This window comes from Macaca mulatta, chromosome 20 (genome assembly GCF_049350105.2).
Source record: "Macaca mulatta isolate MMU2019108-1 chromosome 20, T2T-MMU8v2.0, whole genome shotgun sequence".
Lineage (NCBI taxonomy): Eukaryota > Metazoa > Chordata > Mammalia > Primates > Cercopithecidae > Macaca > Macaca mulatta.
In genome coordinates, this window is record NC_133425.1 from 29,671,838 (window position 1) to 29,689,305 (window position 17,468).

At 51.5% G+C, this 17,468-nt stretch overlaps 1 protein-coding gene across 5 annotated transcripts; it reads left to right on the top strand.

Annotated features, from left to right (window-relative positions):
- The first annotated feature begins 1 nt into the window (after position 1).
- Positions 2–16,784, top strand: STX4 (syntaxin 4). 5 transcript variants are annotated; one of them, XM_077985984.1, is made up of 11 exons: positions 2–300; positions 478–579; positions 669–790; positions 927–1,001; positions 1,438–1,508; positions 4,366–4,474; positions 4,554–4,630; positions 4,950–5,087; positions 5,985–6,095; positions 6,167–6,262; positions 8,436–9,287. In XM_077985984.1, exons 2-10 carry the CDS (start codon positions 482–484, stop codon positions 6,245–6,247), a joined length of 882 nt encoding a protein of 293 aa, XP_077842110.1. In that variant the 5' UTR covers positions 2–300; positions 478–481; the 3' UTR covers positions 6,248–6,262; positions 8,436–9,287. The 5 variants fall into 5 exon arrangements, with proteins under 5 accessions (XP_077842110.1, XP_028696479.1, XP_014981500.3 ...); XM_028840646.2 differs by having other exon boundaries at positions 691–790; XM_015126014.3 differs by lacking the exon at positions 8,436–9,287 and adding an exon at positions 6,356–6,611.
- The last annotated feature ends 684 nt before the right edge of the window (positions 16,785–17,468 follow it).

Here is a 17,468-nt window from a genome sequence, read left to right on the forward strand (position 1 = left end):
CGAATTTATCACGGAGGGGCGGGGCTGAGGCTGCGGGAGCTGGAGGGGGGAAGAAAAGGGAATTCCAACCTGTGGAACCTTGGGGGGTCCCCGGGGTCGGCGCCTTCCCATTGACTGTGGGCGGTGCAAGGGACGGAGGCTCTGGTGGCTCGTGGGGGTGTTGGGGTCCACAGGGGGAGGGAGGGGAGTGTCAGAGTGTGAGTGGGGTACGGGTATTCCAAGTTTGCCGGCCTCCCGGTCTGACGCCGGGGAGGGAGAGCTCAGGCCGCCATGCGGGACAGGACCCACGAGCTGAGGCAGGTGAGACGCCAGGGCAGCGGGGATGGGGGCGCGCGGACGAACTGGAACGCAGGACTCCTGGTCTTCGGGGTAGGGAGGGGTGGCTGATGGCCAGGAAGGAAAGTCCCGGAAGCCTGTGGGTCCTGCGGGGTGACAGCCGCAGCGAAACAGTGGTGCCAATGACTCCGGGCCTGGCAGGGGGATGACAGCTCGGACGAAGAGGACAAGGAGCGAGTCGCGCTGGTGGTGCACCCGGGCACGGCACGGCTGGGGAGCCCGGACGAGGAGTTCTTCCAGAAGGTAAGGGGATGGAGTCTTGGCCTGGATTCGCGAGGGGGTAGGAGGACCCGAGGAGCAGCGTGGTCTGGAGTACCCCATATCTCTTTCAGCCCTCTCGGTCACCCTCCCCAGGTCCGGACAATTCGGCAGACTATTGTCAAGCTGGGGAATAAAGTCCAGGAGTTGGAGAAACAGCAGGTCACCATCCTGGCCACGCCCCTTCCTGAGGAGAGTGAGTGAAACCCCGGCTGCATAGCGCATGCTCCGCCCCAGGGATTGTGGGGGTTGTAGTTCCACGCAGGTGGTGGCCAGGGTGGTTTGTTGAGGTGGGGGCTGCTGTTTGGGAGTCGTGGCCTTCTCTTATTCAGGCATGAAGCAGGAGCTGCAGAACCTGCGCGACGAGATCAAACAGCTGGGGAGGGAGATCCGCCTGCAGCTGAAGGGTGAGCTACTGGGACCTCAGGCAGATCCTTCCCTCTGATCCTGCCCTGTTGTTGGTATATCTGGGGAGTGTGTGGCCCAGAGAAGCCAGTGATATATCCAGGTCACACAGCAGGCCTGGTTCTAGCATCTCTGTCTTCTGGCCTCCAGGCCATTGTACTCTCCACAGCACAAGGCAGTCTCTCAGGTTCTTTTATTTACAATGAAACCATTTACTTACACAGTTATCACTGCCCACTGGGCATTCTTTGGGCAGGGAGATGGGGTTTTGTTAGGTGGCCTCTGCATTCCTACGGGAACTCAAGTGATGTAATGCAAAGAAAAATAAACTTACTTTCTCCTCTTGGAGGCTCAGCCTTAGTCATTTTATGATAAATTATATTTCCCTAAAAATCCTATGGAGACAAGTACCCCCAATACCCCTGTGTCTTCCCACAGCCATAGAGCCCCAGAAGGAGGAAGCTGATGAGAACTATAACTCCATCAACACAAGAATGAGAAAAACCCAGGTGGGTTTTTTTTCTCAGAAATGACATTTCAGCAAATGTTTCATGAAGTATTAGATGACAGATGTATGAAGGAAGGGCCTGTAGATGTCATGGAGTCCAATTGGATGATTTTTCCAAGTGGGGAACCTGAGCTCAGAGAGAGAAAGAACTTGCTCAAGGTCAGGAAACCAGGTCTCCTGATGCTCAGTCCGGTTATAACACCCTGCTTTATTTTCTTCCATTCAATAAGAAGTTACTTATTGACCCCAGACAAGACCTAGGCTTGACTGTGGGACACGTTTTCTTTTCTTTTTGCCTCAGCCTCCTGAATAGCTGGGATTACAGGCGGACACCACCATGCCGAGTTAATTTTTGTATTTTTAGTAGAGACGGGGTTTCCCCATGTTGGCCAGGCTGGTCTCGAACTCCTGACCTCAGGTGACCCTCCTGCCTTGGCCTCCCAAAGTGCTGGAATTACAGGCGTGAGCCACTGCGCCCAGCTGGGACACGTGTTTTCTAGGAGTCAACATGAGGAGTTAGGGTTCAATAGGGGATAAAGACATTACTCACGTGGGATCTGGTGGCTAATGGCGCTGCCCAGGGAAGGAGAGTGAGAAGTCACAAATTGACTGGCAGGTTTGCTATCTGTGTGACAGGGACATCCTTAGTCCCACAGGTGGAATTCAAGAAGTCAGGAAGTGGAACTTCCCTGGGGCGACACTGAAGAGGAACTCCCCTGGTGTAATATCTTTTTTTTAAAAATTATTATTATTTTTTTGAGATGGAGTCTCTCTCTGTCGCCCAGGCTGGAGTACAGTGGCACAGTCTTGGCTGACTGCAACCTCCACCTCCTTCAAGCGATAATCCTCCCTCAGCCTCACAAGTAGCTGGGATTACAGGTGTACACCACCACACCTGGCTAGTTTTTTATATTTTTGGTAGAAATGAGGTTTCACCATGTTGGCCAGGCTGGTCTTGAACTCCTGACCTCAAGTCCTCAAGTGATCCACCTGCTTTGGCCTCCCAAAGTGCTATGATTACAGGCATGAGCCACCGTGCACGGCCCCTGGGGTGATATCTTAGTAAGGAGATTTGCAGTGATCTGACTGGCCCTCTTTGTGTCCCCAGTGAGGAGGATACCAAGAGGTCAGGGTTGGAGTAGTTGAGCCCAGGGCTCAGCAAAGACCCCAGATTGAAGATGAAACAGCTTGGGCATCTTGGAAGGGTGCAGCTGGAACCAGGAGAGCAGATGTATCTCTGGAAAAGGAACTCCAAGGAATGAGCATATTTAAGGTCTCAGGAGAAGGGGCAAGGCAGAGCAGATGCCCCAGAGCCAGTGTTTCTGGGGAAGCCTCTGGTGGTGATTGGCATGAGTGGTCGAGGGCCCATGTGGGCCTGTTGCACCTGTTTCGCCCAGGCAGCATGTTCATCTCTAGGCATAGGAACTGTGGTGTAGGCAGCAAGGTTGGCATTCAGCAAGCATTCAGCAGTTACATATTGGGTGCCTACTGTGTGCCAGACCTTTTTGGAACTGTTTAGGGTACAGCAGTGAATCAATGATCCCTATCCTCATGGAACTTCCCTTCTGGTGTAGACAATCACCATAATAAATAAGTGAATTATTTAGAACATAATAAGCATTAAGGAAAAAAGAGCAGCGGAAGAGGGACTGAGCATGCTGGAGGAGGGTAGCGTTGCAGTTGAAAGCAAGTGGAGGAAGCTTCATTCAGAAGGTGACATCTGAACAAAAGACTTAAAGGTGTTTGCGGGGAATGGGCATTCTAGGTAGAATGAGAAGTGAATGCAAAGGTTTAAGCTGAGAGTGTGCTTTGTCTAGGGAGGGCTGTAAGGAGACCAATGTGGATGGGCAGAGGGAGGGAACAGTAAGAGGAAGCAAGATCAGAGAGGGCTGGCCGTGCACCTTGGCTCACACCTGTGATCCCAGCACTTTGGAGGCTGAGGTGGGAGGATTGGTTGAGCCCAGGCGTTTGAGACCAGCCTGGGCAACATTGCGAGACCCCATCTCTCTCTGTTTTTTTTTTTTTGAGACAAGGTCTCACTCTGTCACCCAGGCTGGAGTGCAGTGGTGCCATCTCTGCTCACTGCAGCCTCCGCCTCCTGAGTTCAAGCCATTCTCCTGCTTCAGCCTCCCAAGTAGCTGGGACTACAGGCACCCACCACTGCACCCAGTTAATTTTTGTATTTTTAGTAGAGATGGGGTTTCACCATGTTGGCCAGGCTGGTCTTGAACTCCGACCTCAGGTGATCTGCCTACCTCAGCCTCCCAAAGTGCTGAGATTACAAGCATGAGCCACCGTGCGGGTCAACCCTGTCTCTATTAAAAATAAAAATAGGCCAGGTGCAGTGGCTCACACTTGTAATCCCAGCACTTTGGGAGGCTGAGGTGGGTGGATCACCTGAGGTCAAGAGATTGAGACCATCCTGGCCAACATGGTGAAACCCCATCTCTACTAAAAATATAAAAATTAACCATGCATGGTGATGTTCATCTGTAGTCCCAGCTACTTGGGAGGCTGAGGCAAGAGAATCGCTTGAACCCAGGAGGCCAAGGTTGTGGTGAACCAAGATTGCGCCACTGCACTCCAGCCTGGGCAATAAGAACGAAACTCTGTCTCAAAAAATAAATAATAAATAAATAAAAATAAAAAAGATCATGGAGGGCCACATAGACTTGCTAAGGGCTTTGGCTTTTTGTCTAAGAGAAATGGGGGAGCCTGTCAAGGTCATCACAAAGTGGTTAAGGTGGCAGACCCCGCATAAGAGCTCATGCTATTTGCTCACTTTACTATGGGATTGCCGAGGCCCAGACCGGGCAAGGATCCTCCCGGGGCACCCAGCCTATATTCTTCATCTTTAGCATGGGGTCCTGTCCCAGCAATTCGTGGAGCTCATCAACAAGTGCAATTCAATGCAGTCCGAATACCGGGAGAAGAACGTGGAGCGGATCCGGAGGCAGCTGAAGATCAGTGAGTTGTGTGTGCCCAGCCTGGCCTGCAGGGGCAGGTAATCCCAACCCAGCCCTGAGCCTGGCCTTTTCCTTCACAGCCAATGCTGGGATGGTATCTGACGAGGAGCTGGAGCAGATGCTGGATAGTGGGCAGAGCGAGGTGTTTGTGTCCAATGTGAGTGGCCACAGCCAGCCCCTCTCTGCTGTGCCTCCCATCTCCTCTGATTCCTATCCCGTTCTTGACCTTCTGGGCTCAGGTGATCCTCCTGTCTCAGCCTCCCGAGTAGCTGGGACTATAGGTGTGAGCCACTGGACTCCGCTTGCTATGTCCCTTTCTGATTGAGGGGACCCTGAGGCCCCTAAGGGAATTAATTAGCTAACCTGGAGTCACCCATCAGATTCCAGGCTGAGGGCTACCCAGAAGTTCAACAGGAGCTTCTGACCTGCTGTCGGTCTCCCTGTGAACAGTTGCCCCACTCCTGTCCACCCCCTAGATCCTGAAGGACACACAGGTGACTCGACAGGCCTTAAATGAGATCTCGGCCCGGCACAGTGAGATCCAGCAGCTTGAACGCAGTATTCGTGAGCTGCACGATATCTTCACTTTTCTGGCTTCTGAAGTGGAGATGCAGGTGAGTGCCCCGCGCAGCCCCAGACGTGATACCAGGCTCAGTCCAAACTGCCAGCCTCCTGCCACCCTTAGATTCTCTCCCTGAGGCTTTTGTGTCTTCCAGGTTTGGCCATCCCCCCAAATTGGTGCTTATTCTTATCTTTAGCTGTACCCCGAGAATGGCGCCTGCCTCTGCTGCTACCCAGATACCCACTCCCTTCTGCATAGCACCCTGCCCTCTCTCCAAAACTTGAGCCTGCCCAGGTCTGGCCCCAGCCCTGGCTCCCCCTCCACTAACAGCATCCACCCTGATACCTCTCAGAGGTTCAGTCAGAGTTGCCTTAGAGGGGCTGCCTCCTAACATCTGTACAAGGCTGGGGTGGGGGCGGTGTTCCCCTGGCCCTGGTTGCGTGAGTTGAGTTGAGCTTCCAGCCCTGTCCTGGAGGAGCTGGCCTCAGTCATGCTACAACCAATGCCCTTTTGCAGCTGAGACTTACAGGAAAGAGATCTCATTCAGTAGGAGCACTGAGACCTGAGGCTGGTGGTGCCAGGAGGAGGCAGGGATAGGGAGGGCTTTGCAGCAGCTGTAGATAGGCCTGGAAGAATGGGTAAATTCAGACAGATTTGTGAAGGCACAGTTCACCATCTGTGAAAGGTATGAGCCATTTGAGGTCCTTAGCTCCAAGCTACCACTGCAGATAGAGGTCATATGGGATAAGCGAGCAGGGGACAAGGGACTACATGATAGAAGGGACCTGGAAGCCATCTCCAAGGAGCCTGAACTTTTGTCAGATCGAGTCTTGCCCTTGTCTTTGTTAGTGCAATCTTTTTTTTTCCTGCCAGGAATGCTCTTCAGTCATCTGGGGTGGGGTGGGCAAAGGCATCCTTACCTCCCTGAATCACCCCATCCTCTGAGCAGGGGGAGATGATCAATCGGATTGAGAAGAACATCCTGAGCTCAGCGGACTACGTGGAACGCGGGCAGGAGCACGTCAAGACAGCCCTGGAGAACCAGAAGAAGGCGAGGAAGGTGAGCCTCCCAGGCCCAGCCTCTGCCCCAGGCACCCTGTGTGACTTCCCTGACCCCCTCCTCTCCCACAGAAGAAAGTCTTGATTGCCATCTGTGTGTCCATCACCGTCGTCCTCCTAGCAGTCATCATTGGCGTCACAGTGGTTGGATAATGTCACACATTGTTGGTGAGATGTTGTGGGCTGCCCTCTGGCCTGCCCCAGCCCTGGCCCCAGCCCTCCCTTCTCCCTCAGACCCTGTTCTCCCTCCTTTCCTTACAGGCACTAGGAGCACCAGGGACCCAGGGCCTGGCCTTCTCTCCCAGCAGCCTGGGGGACAGGGCAGAGCCTCCAGCTGGACCCCTTCCTCACACTGGCCCCTATGCAGAAGGGCAGACAGTTCTTCTGGGGTTGGCAGCTGCTCATTCATGGTGGCCTCCTCCTTCAGGCCTCAGTGCCTGGGGGAGGCCTGCACTGTCCTGATTGGTCGGGACACACAGTTTTGTAAAAAATTAAAAAACAAAAAAGAGCATAGAAAGCCCTGTGCACGTGTGTTCCTGGAAGGGCTGGCCCAAGGCTTCCGGGCATCCAACCTCCCTACCTCCTGGACGTCCCCAGGGCCAGGGCCAGGGCCAGGTCCAGCCCCGGCTGCTCAGGTCAAACTGCCATGGGTGCTGTGCCCACAGCAGGCTGGCTCTGCCTTTCTGCACCCCCATAGGAATGGGTAGGCAGGGAGGGGTAACACCTGCATCTAGCTCCTCGCTCAGTACTGTCCCCGGGAAAATGCCACTGTGAGTATCTGTCTTGGAAATAAGGCTGACCAGGCCAGGCTGGGATGCAGGTGAGATGGCGGTGTGTTGGGGGCATCAGTGGGCCTTCTTGTGGCCCAGAGGAAGAGGCACCATGAAGAACTGCCTAATTGAGGCTGTCACTTTGGATGCAGTGGACAGGGATGGTCTGGTTTCAGCAGGGATGACATTGGAGTGGAATGTTAAGTGGGGAGAATCTAGTTATGGAGAGAAGCTGGGGAAGAGGTTGCCAGGCAGAAAGCACAGGAGGCTGGGCCCTGTGACCAACAAAAGCATCATCTTTTACATAAGAGTTCAGGCAGGGCGTGGTGGCCCACACCAATAATCTCAGCACTTTGGGAGGCCCAGGCAGGAGGATCTCTTGAGCCCAGGAGCTTGAGACCAGCCTAGGCAGGATGGTGCAACCTCTTCTCTTTAGAGAATAATAATTTTAAAAATTAGCCAGGCGTGATGGTAAGTGTTTGTCGTCCCAACTACTCCAAAGGCTGAGGTGGGAGGATCGCTTGAGCCCAGGAGATTAAGGCTGCAGTGAGCCATGGTCATCCCACTGCACTCCATCCTGGGTGACAGAGTGAGACCCTGTCTCAATAATAGGCGGGGTGCCTGTAATCCCACCACTGTGGGAGGCTGAGGCGGGCGGATCACGAAGTCAGGAGATCGAGACCATCCTGGCTAACACGGTGAAACCCCATCTCTACTAAAAATACAAAAAAATTAGCTGGGCATAGTGGCAGGCGCCTGTAGTCCTAGCTACTCGGGAGGCTGAGGCAGGAGAATGGCGTGAACCCAGGAGGTGGAGCTTGCAGTGAGCCAAGATTGCACCACTGCACTCCAGCCTGGGCGACAGTTAGACCCCATCTCAAAAAAAAAGAAAATAATAATAATAATAATAATCAGCAGCAGCATAGAGAGCTGGTGATCCTGGATCAGTGCACCTGGTGGCTGAGGGATACCTGGCTGAAGCAGTAAGTGGCAGCAGATAAGCCTGACCCCTGATTTCTTCCATAAGGTACCTGAGATCCAAGCCTGACTAAATTTCTTTCTTTTTTTTTTTTCTTTTTGAGACAGAGTCTTGCTCTTTCGCCTAGGCTGGAGTGCAGTGGCGCTGTCTCAGCTCACTGCAAGCTCCGCCTCCCGGGTTCACGCCATTCTCCTGCCTCAGCATCCCGAGTAGCTGGGACTACAGGCGTCCGCCACCACCCGGCTAATTTTTTGTATTTTTGTATTTTTAGTAGAGACGAACATTTCACCATGTTAGCCAGGATGGTCTCCATCTCCTGACCTCGTGATCCACCTGCCTCGGCCTCCCAAAGTGCTGGGATTACAGGCGTGAGCCACCGCGCCCCGCCAGCCCTGACTAAATTTCTAAGGGCTCCTAGTCCTGATGCCTAATTTTTGGAGTGGACGTGGCTCCTGTTCCTGACACCTAGTTTTAAAGGGTAAACCGGCTCCTGGCTCCTGCCTGTTTGCAGTAGGGTGGCGCCTAGCTCTGACCTCCAAGGTCTGGGGACTGCGTCGCAGCCGCCCAGTCCATCCCACTTTCAATCCTACAGGCCCCTGCTGTTGCTGCCGCTGCCGCTGCTCCTAGCTGCCCAGTCTGGCGGGCTCAGTCCCGCATTGCCACGCATGGGAGACCGCCTCGCGGAAGCGCTGGATGTGGCTTCGCTGATGCACGTTGGACCGGGCCCTGGACTGGGCTAGGGGAAGGGCAGGAGGGCGGAATTGGGCCCGAGGGCCGGGCCTGGCCGACCCCCGACTGCTCTGCCTCCATGGAGGCTGGCGGCCCCGCAGAGCCTCCCGGTGGCCCTGGAGTGCGGGTTGTCCTGTCCGAGATCACCGGCAATTGGGCGAGATCACCCGCAACTGGGCGAGCTGTGCATGGGGCGTGGCCGAGGCCGTGGTTTGGTTGCAATTGGCCAGCGGGACCTAAGTGTTGTCTCTGAAGAGCATGGGCATTAGTCTGGAGGGTCCTGGGAGAGTGATCTCTGCCCCATCAAATGGCATTTAGGTCTAGGAAGCAGGTGTGGGCGGGGCCTTAGGGCGAGGCACAGACATACCCCGAAGTGGTTGGATTGTAGACCGCAAGGGGCTGGATCGAACCCCCAAAAGACACTGGAAGGCTGTGTGGCTGAGGAGGGTGCAGCAGGTCCAGTGTTTCGTAGGCTTTACAGGAAGGAGCTCCACTTTCTCAAGAGTGTGCAGATGCGATCTAGGTGTGTCCACCCGATGGGAGTTGTGGGGCCGGGCGGATGCTGCCCCAGTACAAAGCTGATTTGGACCTAGGGCCTCTGGACTTCCCTGATTCTCTGCTTGCATCTCCAGCAAACTCCTGTCCCGTTGGCTGCCTTCATCCACTCTCTCACCTCTCTGCCTTCAGAGTAAAATTGCAAGATCTGTGGTGCTTACTGGGATCTGATAGAGTCTCTCGGCATGCACTGTCTATGCATCGGGGATCCACGTGCATCGGGGGTCCATGTGCAGTGTGTGCCACTTCTTAGCCATGCTGGACAGCACCACCCCTGAAAAGCAGCTCCCCTGTTTACCCAGAAAGCCGTCCAGAACCTCCTGGAAAAGGTGGCCTGATAGCAGTGGCCTCGGATGCCAGGCTCAATCCTTTGAACTTTTCCTGTGGGCTGTCAGGACCCATAGAAGGTCTTTGAGCAGGTGAGTTTGGAGCAGACCTGGTAGGCAAGCGAACAGGTGGATGCATGCCCTGGAGATTCCATGGGCTCCCCTGTGGACATCTCTTCCCTTTGGAAAACTGCCCTGAGTGAGGGTCTAAGGGCAGGGTTTGCATTGAAATCCTAGCTTTGCTGCTGTCAGCCCAACTTTTAGGCAACAGGGTCTTGGTTAGATGTGACATTTCCAAGTCCATCTTGTATCACAGCCTGTCAGCTGCAGCTCACTCATTCAATCTATTGTGGTTCAAGTTCCCAAGAAAAGGAATCGGTCTGGTCTACTCTCCAGGCCAGATTACATTTACTTGCCTAGAAATTGTCTGCCCTTAACTCAAGACTTTGCACTGTGGTTCGCATTTGTAATCCCAATACTTTGGGATGCCAAAGCAGGAGTATTGCTTGAGCCCAGGAGTTAAAGACCAGCCAGGGAAATATAACAAGACCCTATCTCTACAAAAATTAAAATTAGGTTGGGTGCAGTGGCTCATGCCTGTAATCCCAGCACTTTGGGAGGCCGAGGCGGGTGGATCATCTGATGTCAGGAGTTCGAGACCAGCCTGACCAACATGGTAAAACCCCATCTCTACTAAATACAAAAAGTTAGCTGGATATGGTGGCGCAGGCCTGTAATCCTACTTGGGAGGCTGAGGCAAGAGAATCACTTGAACTCGGGAGGCGGAGGTTGCAGTGAGCCAAGATTGCCCCATTGCAGTCCAACCTGGGCAACAAGAGCGAAACTCCCTCTCAAAAAAAAAAAAAAAAAAAAAAAAAAAAATTAAAATTAGCCAGGTGCATGCCAGTGGTGCATGCTTGTGGTCCCAGCAACTTGGGAGGCTGAAGTGGGAGGATTGCTTGGGCCTGGGATTGAAACCACAGTGAGCCAACATTGTACCACTGCATTCCAGCCTGGACAACAAAGTAAGACCCTGTCTCAAAAAAAAAAAAAAGAAAGAAAGAAAAGAAAAGAAAAAAGACTTTGCCCTTGAGTCAAGACTTTACCCTTGGCTAAGATGGATGCAGGAGGTGACATAGTACAAAATGCTGCAGCAGAGCGTGTGTATGTGCTGGAGGAGGAGTGGACTAGGCCAGTGATTGACATCTCCGTTCCAGATATGTACTTACCTTCCCTGCTGGGCCCCTCCATATAGGAGCATTACACGCTCATTCGCTGCTTACAATAGGCTTGGCTATAGGACTTGCTTTGGCCAGTGGAATATGAGTATTGACCGGGCACAGTGGCTCACACCTGTAATCCCAGCACTTTGGGAGGATGAGGCAGGTAGATCACCTGAGGTCAAGAGTTCGAGACCAGTCTGGCCAACATGGTGAAACCCTATCTCTACTAAAAGTACAAAATTAGCCAGGCATGGTGGCACAGACCTGTAATCCCAGCTGCTAGGAAGGCTGAGGCAGGAGAATCATTTGAACCCCGGAAGGCGGAGGTTGCATGAACCCCGATCATGCTATTGCTCTCCAGCCTGGACAAAAAGTGAAACTCCATCTCAAAAAAAAAAAAAAAAAAAAAGTAAAGTATCACTTCCACATAGAAGCTTTAGGCACCATTGAGTACTCTAGCAGTTTCCCATCTCTTCTCCCTCTGCTCAGGCTCATAAACCTGGCAGTTTCCAGATCTAGACTTCTCTTTCAGCCTGCAACCCAGAATGACAATTACGTGAAGCTGGGCTACAGCCTACCTGTAAAATGATAAGGAATTTAAGAAATAAATCTCTCTTGCTGTGAGCCATTGATATATGGAGGTTGTTTGTTAGCACATCCGAATGTTTAAACAAACTGTTACAGAATTAGTACCCAGAAATGGTGTGCTGCAACAATAAAAAATAAGCCTAGGCCAGGCATGGTGGCTCACACCTGTAATCCCTGCATTTTGGGAGGCCAAGGCAGGTGGGTCACCTAAGGTTAAGAGTTTGAAACCAGCCTGGCCAACATGACAAAACCCTGTCTCTACTAAAAAAAAAAAAAAAAAAAAAAAAAAAAAAAAAAAAAAAAAAAAATTAGCTAGGCATGGTGATAGGTGCCTGTAATCCCAGCTAGAGGCTGAGGCAGGAGAATCACTTGGACCCAGGAGGCAGAGGTTGCAGTAAGCTAAGATTGCGCCACTGTACTCCAGCCTGGATGATGGAGTGAGACTTCATCTAAAAAAATTAAAAAGTAAAAATAAAATATTAAAAATTAGCCGGGTGTGGTGGCATGTGCCTGTAGTCCCAGCTACTTGGGAGGCTGAGATGGGAGGATCACTTGAGCCCAGGTGGCAAAGGTTGCAGTGAGCCAAGATTGCGCCACTGCACTCCAGCCTGGTTCAAAAAAAAAAAAAAAAAAAAACCCAGCCAGGCACGGTGGCTCATGCCTGTAATCCCAGCACTTTGGGAGGCCGAGGCGGGTGGATCACCTGAGGTCAGGATTTTGAGACCAGCCTGGCAAACATGGTGAAACCCTGTCTCCACTAAAAATACAAAAATTAGCCGGGAGTGGTGGCACGCACCTGTAATCCCAGCTACTCAGGAGGCTGAGGCTGGAGAATCGATTGAACCTCAGATGCGGAGGTTGCTGTGAGCCAACATTGAGCCACTGCACTCCAGCCTGGGCGACAGAGCAAGCCTCTGTCTCAAAAAAAAAAAAATAAAATAAATAAATAAATAAATAAATAAACTAAACTATGTAAACTATGAGACATTGAAGTTGAGCTGGACAGTGGCTGGTAAGGGAACTGTCATTGGAAGTTGGAAAGATGGTGACATGTGTTATGCAATGGTGAAGGGTTTGGTTAAACTGTAAGCTTATAACCAAATGAGCTTTAGGCTTTAAGTAAAGAACTGGGGAAAGGGAATATTGGTAGCATGCTGTTGCTGCTGTTGCATGCATTTGAGGAGTTACTGGAAGAAAGAGATGACTCAGAAATTAATTGGTCAGTTTTTAAGCAGAAATGGAAGAGAATATAGAAACTTGAGGCAAGTGATCCACATTTTTATTTTTATTTTTATTTTTTTTTTTTTTTGAGGCGGAGTCTCGCTCTGTCACCCAGGCTGGAGTGCAGTGGCGCGATCTCGGCTCACTGCAAGCTCCGCCTCCCAGGTTCCCGCCATTCTCCTGCCTCAGCCTCCCGAGTAGCTGGGACTACAGGCGCCGCCACCACGCCCGGCTAATTTTTTTGTATTTTTAGTGGAGACGGGGTTTCATTGTGTTAGCCAGGATGGTCTCGATCTCCTGACCTCATGATCCGCCCGTCTCGGCCTCCCAAAGTGCTGGGATTACAGGCTTGAGCCACCGCGCCCGGCCGATCCACATTTTTAACCAGTAAAAGATACAACTGAGAAAGTCCTTGAGCCACAAGGGTTTTTAAATTTCTTTTTTTTTTTTTTTTGAGACAGAGTCTCGCTCTGTCGCCCAGGCTGGAGTGCAGTGGCGCAATCGGGGCTCACTGCAAGCTCCGCCTCCTGGATTCACGCCATTCTCCTGCCTCAGCCTCCCAAGTAGCTGGGACTACAGGCGCCCGCCACTCGCCTGGCTAATTTTTTGTTGTTTTTTTTTTTGTTTGTTTGTTTTTTTTAAGTAGAGACAGGGTTTCACTGTGTTAGCCAGGATGGTCTCGATCTCCTGACCTTGTGATCCGCCCATCTCGGCCTCCCAAAGTGCTGGGATTACAGGCTTGAGCCACCGCGCCCGGCCGAGCCACAAGGTTTTTGTTTTGTTTTTTGAGACACAGTCCTGCTCTTGTTTCCAAGGCCACCTTCTGGGTTCAAGCCTTTCTCCTGACTCAGTCTGCCGAGTAGCTGGGATTACAGGTGTGCACCACCACGCCCAGCTAATTTTTGTATTTTCAGTAGAGATGGGTTTCACCATGTTGGCCAGGCTGGTCTTAAACTTCTGACCTCAAGTGATCCTCCCACCTCGGCCTCCCAAAGTGCTGGGATTACAGGTGTCAGCCACTGCCCCTGGTTGAGCTACAAGGTTTGATTAAAAGTCATCTTTGTGGAAAGGGCCATATCAAGTATGTGGCTATTATGTCCTTTGTAAAAATCTCCAAACTGATCAAAGTGGTTCCCAATAAATCCTCTCAGCTAGTCAAGATGATTCGGAGAAAAGAGGTTAAGAGTGTAGCTCATCTTGGCCAGGCGCAGTGGCTCACGCCTATAATTCCAGCACTTTGGGAGGCTGAGGCGGGCGGATCACGAGGTCAGGAGATCGAGACCAGCCTAGCTAACACGGCGCAACCCCGTCTCTACTAAAAATACAAAAAATTAGCTGGGCGTGGTGGCGGGCGCCTGTAGTCCCAGCTTCTCATAAGGCTGAGGCAGGAGAATGGTGTGAACCCAGGAGGCGGCGGAGCTTGCAGTGAGCGGAGGTCATGCCACTGCACTCCAGCCTGGGCGACAGAGTGAGACTCGGTCTCAGAAAAAAAAAAAAAAAGAAAACAATTATGGGTATGCTGTTGACCCACGGATCTGAATGGAGTAAAATACATAAGTTCGGTTTTGGAGGGAATTGCCCTGCTTCCACTGCCTAACACCCCCTCACCCTGACAGAAAGACACCAGGTTAAATTTTGACCATGAGTGTTCAAGACTTAGTACGACTTTTAGGTCCCCAAATTTCTTTTTTTTTTTTTTTGAGATTGGGTCTCACTGTGTCACCCAGCCTGGAGTGCAGTGAGGCAACCACAGCTCACTATAACCTCGAACTTCTGGTCTCACACAATCCTCCTGCCTCAGCCTCCCAAGTAGCTGGGACTGCAGGCCCATGCCACCCCAACAGGCTAATTTTTGTTTTTTGGGTTTTTTTTGAAACAAAATCTCATTCTCACCCAGGCTGAAGTACAGTGGCATGATCTTGGCTCACTGCAACCTTCACTTCCTGGGCTTGAGTGATCCACCTACCTCAGCCTTCCAAGTAGCTGGGACTACAGGTATGTGCCACCATGCCCGGCTAATTTTTGTATTTTTTTGGTAGAGACAGGGTCTTGCTATGTTGCCCAGGCTGGTCTCGAACTCCTGAGCTCAAGCGATTCACCTGTCTTGGCCTCCCAAAGTGCTGGCATTATAGGCAGGTGGTGTACCACCATGCCCAGCCTATTTTTGTTTTGTTTTGTTTTGTCTTGAGATGAAGTCTTGCTCTGTCACTCCAGCTGGAGTGCAGTGGCACAATCAAGCCTCACTGCAGCCTCCACCTCTGGGGCTCCAGTGATCCTCCCACCTCAGCCTTCTGAGTAGCTGGGACTACAGGTGTGCACCACCATGCCTGGCTAATTTTTCTATTTTTTGTAGACAGGGTTTCAGCCTGTTGCCCAAGCTGGTCTTGAACTTCTGGTCTTAAGGAGTTCTCCCTCCTTGGCTTCCCAAAGTGATGGAATTACAGGTGTGAGCCACCATGCTCAGCCTAATTTTTCTATTTCAGGTTTTTATTTTTTATTTGGTAGAGATGGGGGTCTCGGTATGTTGCCCAGGCTGGCTTCAAGCGATCCTGGCCTCAAGTGATACTCCTGCCTCAGCCTCTCAAAGTGCTGTGATTACAGGTGTGAGCCACCATGCCGGGCCTGGGTCTCTCTATTTATTTATTTATTTATTTATGTTTTCTTTTCTTTTGAGACGGAGTCTTGCTCTGTCGTCCAGGCTGGAGTGCAGTGGCACGATCTCGGCTCACTGCAAGCTCCGCTTGCCGGGTTCACGCCATTCTCCTGCCTCAGCCTCCTGAGTAGCTGGGACTGCAGGCACCCGCCACCATGCCTGGTTAATTTTTTTGTGTATTTTTAGTAGAGACAGGGTTTCACCATGTTCGCCAGGATGGTCTCGATCTCTTGACCTCGTGATCCGCCCACCTCAGCCTCCCAAAGTGCTGGGATTACAGGTGTGAGCCACCACACCTGGCCATGGGTCTCCAAATTTCTATGGGCATGAAGGAGACTGAGAAAGCTACTGTACTTCAGAAAGACATAACCTCCAGTGTCCTCTCAGTTGTGGCCAAGGAGAATAAGCGGAAAAGGGTGGTTCACTCTAAGGGCAGAGCCAAGAATGTGGTGAAGAATGAACTGGGGAACTCTTCCCACTCCCAGGGAAAGGTGGGGTTCTTCTCAACATCTGCCTAACAGCACTTTAGACTTACTGGGGACCAGAGCCTGCTGTGTGTCTCCCGTCCTTTCTTCTTCTTCTTCTTCTTTCTTCTTCTTTCTTCTTTCTTCTTCCTCTTCCTCTTCCTCTTCCTCTTCCTCTTCTTCTCTTCTTCTTCTTCTTCTTCTTCTTCTTCTTCTTCTTCTTCTTCTTCTTCTTCTTCTTCTTCTTCTTCTTCTTCTTCTTCTTCTTCTTCTTCCTTCTTTCCTTCTTCTTCTTCTTCTTCTTCTTCTTCTTCTTCTTCTTCTTCTTCTTCTTCTTCTTCTTCTTCTTCTTCTCCTCCTCCTCCTCCTCCTCCTCCTCCTCCTCCTCCTCCTCCTCCTCCTCCCTTCTCCCTTCTTCTCCTTCTCCCTTCTCCCTTCTCCCTTCTTCCTTCTTCTTCTTCCTCCTTCTTCTTCCTCCTTCTTCTTCCTCCTTCTTCCTTCTTCTTCTTCTTTTTTTTTTTTTGAGACAGAGTTTCACTCTTGTTGCCCAGGTTGGAGTGCAATGGCACTATCTTGGCTCACTGCAACCTCTGCCTCCTGGGTTCCAGCGATTCTCCTGTCGCAGCCTCCTGAATAGCTGGGACTACAGGCGCCCGCCACCACGCCTGGCTAATTTTTTGTATTTTTAGTAGAGATCGGGTTTCACTATGTTGGCCAGGCTGGTCTCGAACTGCTGACCTCATGATCTGCCCCCCTCGGCCTCCCAAAGTGCTGGAATTACAGACGTGAGCCACCGTGCCTGGCTAAATTTTGTTTTCACCATGTTGGCCAAGGTGGTCTCAAACTCCTGACCTCAGGTGATCCACTGGCCTTGGCCTCCCAAAGTGCTGGGATTACAGGTATGAGACTCCGTGCCAGGCCCCGTCCCTCCTTCTGAACAGGAGTGTGCTCTGCCGTTCTCCTGTCCTTGTTCTGCTTTGTATGTTGGATGTGTGCATGCATATGTGTGTGTGTGTAGAAATGGGACAGAGATAACTTGTCTCTGTCTCTCTTTTATTTTGTAGCTCATAGGTCTCTGAATCAAGAGAAGCTGCATCTGGACCTGATATAGAAGAGACTATTAGAGATCCTGGGCTTGAGGCTGATTCCATGTCAGATGGGTCACTTAGGTGGTCTCCCTTCGGAAGGGGATGCATTTATTTTGCATATGGAAGAAAATGCAAAGGCAGTATTTGTAAGGAAGAGGGCAGACGGGGGAAGATTTTATAATTGTTCAAAAACATTCACTGGGCTGGGTGCGGTGGCTCATGCCTATAATCCCAGTGCTTTGGGAGGGTGAGGCAGGAGGATCACTTGAGGCTGAGTTTGAGACCAGCATGGGCAACATAGTGAGACCCTATCTCTACAAAAAATAAAACAATAAAAAAAAATTAGCTGGGCGTGGTGGTGCTTGCCTGTAGTCGTAGCTACAGGCTGAGGTGGGAGGATCGCTTAAGCTCAGGAGGTAGAGGCTGCAGTGAGTTATGATTGCACCATGCACCCATGCACTCCAGCCTGGGCAACACAAGAAGACACTGACTCTAAACAACCAACAAAACAAAATCACATGTATTCACTGGCCCTCTCTTTGGGGACCTGCTATATGTTAGGCAGGGATTTAGACCCAACATGGTGGTACCACCTGACATGGCGGGCCCCTTGTTGGGACTTTACCCGCTGAGACTTCCTGCTAGGACTTTTCAGTGCACGAAAGGCACCCTGAGCTCGCCAAAACTCCCCGCTCTGCTCTGCGCAAACTCCTGGACACGTCATTCCTCAGAAATCGAAACCTAACTCAGGAAACCAAAACCTACAGACCCCGCCTAC

Bases quoted from the DNA above. Each gene is read 5' to 3' on its own strand.
- STX4 (XM_028840646.2), top strand. From the start codon at position 271: ATGCGGGACAGGACCCACGAGCTGAGGCAG. The intron at 301-477 runs GTGAGACGCCAG...CGGGCCTGGCAG, and splicing joins GGACCCACGAGCTGAGGCAG to GGGGATGACAGCTCGGACGA. The intron at 4,631-4,949 runs GTGAGTGGCCAC...TCCACCCCCTAG, and splicing joins GCGAGGTGTTTGTGTCCAAT to ATCCTGAAGGACACACAGGT.